Source organism: Vulpes vulpes, chromosome 6 (genome assembly GCF_048418805.1).
Source record: "Vulpes vulpes isolate BD-2025 chromosome 6, VulVul3, whole genome shotgun sequence".
In the NCBI taxonomy this organism is placed as follows: Eukaryota; Metazoa; Chordata; class Mammalia; order Carnivora; family Canidae; genus Vulpes; species Vulpes vulpes.
The window spans coordinates 72,188,320-72,191,201 of record NC_132785.1 but is presented as its reverse complement, the minus strand read 5'-3'; the positions used below and the strand labels follow the sequence as shown (position 1 = coordinate 72,191,201).

Below are 2,882 nucleotides of genomic sequence, written 5' to 3'. Positions count from 1 at the left end.
GATGGTTCTTCACTGACCCATCAGAGGGTACAGGGACTGCCAGGCAGGAGAGAGGGAATGCCAAGTGCAGTCATATAATTGCCTTCCTCCAGAAGCCACATCAAGAGGAAAACCACCTTGGGTGGGCTTCTGCATTTCTATACACACAAAACTGGTCTGTAGAACCTGGTAAAAATCCTACCTCTTCAATTTTCACCATGTGAATACAAGCAACACAACTGTTTCTGAGGTCACAGTGCTGATTTCCCCTCATGGTACCTGCCTCCACCTGGAAGTGGCTTATTAGTCTCAGAAAAACTGTATTTGAAGTGATTTCCTCCTATTTAAGAATTAATCACTAAAATTCCAGTTGGAACAGAAATAGCTTTCATCTCTGAAACATTCTGCTATCACTGACCTTTCGATTCAGTCTGTGGAGGGCAAGTTGCAAAAATGTTCTAAGTATCCTGTCACACTGTTAAGCTCTAAAGCATACCTGTTTTCCCATCTGTCCCACTAAAACTTGCCCAGGGAGGGCAAAGAAGGGTAAAAAGGGCTTGGTAGGCTGAGGAGGAGAGAGAGTTCTCTATCAGAAACTCTCAAATGTCTTTACCAAGGAGGCTAAAATAGATCCCCCTCCTCAGGTGAGAAGCAAGCTGGGGCAACATTTATCCAGGGTTGGTAGGGGAAGATTCTGGGAAACTGACAGGGTGGCAAACAGTTTTTCCAATTTCTCCAAATTCTCACATAAAAATAGATCAGATAGAGGGGCCTGGGTGGCTCAGTCGGTTAAGTGCCAGACTTTTGATCTTGGTTTAGGTCATCAGGTCATGATCTCAGTCACGGAATTGAGCCCCAAGTTGGGCTCCGTGCTTGGTGGGGAGTCTCTTTAAGATTCTCTTGTTCTCTCTTTCTCTCTCCCCCGCCCCTCCCCTACCCCTACCCACGCGTGCACGTGCTCGCGCACACACACACACACACACACACACACACGCTTTCTCTCTCAAATAAATAAATCCTTTAAGGGGATCCCTGGGTGGCGCAGCGGTTGAGCACCTGCCTTTGGCCCAGGGCGCGATCCTGGAGACCTGGGATCGAGTCCCACATTGGGCTCCCGGTGCATGGAGCCTGCTTCTCCCTCTGCCTGTGTCTCTGCCTCTCTCTCTCTCTCTCTCTCTCTCTCTCTCTCTGTGACTATAATAAATAAAAAATAAATCCTTTTAAAAAAATGAATAAGATAGCAAAACTTGAAACCTGTGGACAACACTTATAACAAAACCAAATGATGGTATCCCCATGAATCTCAAAATTTAAGTGGGTGGAGACAACCCAACCCTCCTAAGACCTGTATGGTATCCTGCCTGTAGGAGGAAGAAGGAAGCAATGGGACGCCTCACTTATAGACAAGGACCAGAAAACCCACACTATAGTCAATAGGTATCACTGGAAAATATGAAGGACCCATTAGAGAACTGCAGCTGAAACTGGCCAGTTGAGCTCTTGCCAATAGCAAGTGAATGCAAGGGGCCTGCAGTAAGAGGGACTGAAGGGGCCCTTGTGAAATCAGGGCTCCCTTCTAGGATAGAGCCCAGACTGCAGAGAAGGTGATGGGAGTGCAAGGAAAACCAAGCAGAAGAAGGACACAGAGACAAAGAAAAGAGAAATTTCAGACCAAAGTGGAAGAATGAAACCAGCCAAGAAAACTGAAAAAGAAAGCTGGGATATATTTGAACACAACACTAAAACAATTAAGAGGGGGCTCTGTGAAGTAAGAAATGTTCATGAAGCCCCTGCCTCATTCTAAAGTTCGGAAAAACTAATTTCACTTAGAAATGGCTATAGAAAAGTATCAAAGCAGATACCATACAAAATTATTATGAGGAAAAAGGAAATAAGGGACTGAGTAGCATCCAATAGGCAAAGAAAGCATGCCAGAAAGACACCTCCACAATACAGAACAAAACTGTAATCGAATGCTTCACAATGAGTTCAAAGACATTGAGAAAATAATAGAAGACTTGAAAAAAATCAAAATTAGAAAAACTTGGAAATATGATGACAGAACTTATACAAATTAGAAAGAAAAAATCATTTCAGGAATGAAGAGTAAACGTGAAGGGATGTAAGAGTGAATATACACAACAGATAGTACCCTAAGAGAAACTAAATGTGCAAAAGAGAAATCTCTTAAAAATCAAAAAGTAGCTCTCTCCTTTCCGCCGCCACCCTGGTTGCGTGTGGTTGACTGTGATCACCATGTCTTCTCACAAGACTTTCAGAATCAAGCGATTCCTGGCCAAGAAACAAAAGCAGAATCGTCCTATTCCCCAGTGGATTTGGATGAAAACAGGTAATAAAATCAGGTACAACTCCAAGAGGAGACACTGGAGAAGAACCAAGCTGGGTCTATGAGGAAGCATCACACATCATGAAATAGCAAACATAATTGGCACACAGATTTAAGCCACATGGAGATCACATGTTCCTATCCTATCAATATGGAAACATCCTTCCTACCTGGCCAATAGACATGTCTTATCAAGGGAATGATTTTCTCTGTTACTATGCCTCTATACCAGTAGGTTGGTTCAGTAATAAATGTGAGACCTTTCAGCTGAAAAAAAAAAATCAAAAAGTAATGAAGAAAAACATTTTGAAAGATTCAAGAGAAAGTGAGTAATATTGAAGATAAACAAAGGAGCTTGAATGTATTGATAAGAGTCCCTGGAGAAGAAAAGCCCAAAGTAAGGGAACAAAACAAGTACTAAAAACTATAACTCAAGAGAACTTCTTTAAAAATATATAGTTTTCATATATATATAGTTTTCATATAAATATGAAAATAAAAACTGAAAAAAACCATACCATGAATATCAACCCAAAATAACCATTACCAAGCCACA

General features: G+C 41.8%; 1 protein-coding gene across 1 annotated transcript; it reads left to right on the top strand.

Annotated features, from left to right (window-relative positions):
• The first annotated feature begins 2,225 nt into the window (after positions 1-2,225).
• Positions 2,226-2,601, top strand: LOC112926460 (large ribosomal subunit protein eL39-like). The gene has a single exon (XM_072760444.1). It carries the CDS (start codon positions 2,236-2,238, stop codon positions 2,389-2,391), a length of 156 nt encoding a protein of 51 aa, XP_072616545.1. The 5' UTR covers positions 2,226-2,235; the 3' UTR covers positions 2,392-2,601.
• Positions 2,602-2,882: the final 281 nt, after the last annotated feature.

What these genes read in the sequence shown, in the direction of transcription:
- LOC112926460 (XM_072760444.1), top strand. Translation starts at nt 2,236, where the DNA reads ATGTCTTCTCACAAGACTTTCAGAATCAAGCGATTCCTGGCCAAGAAA.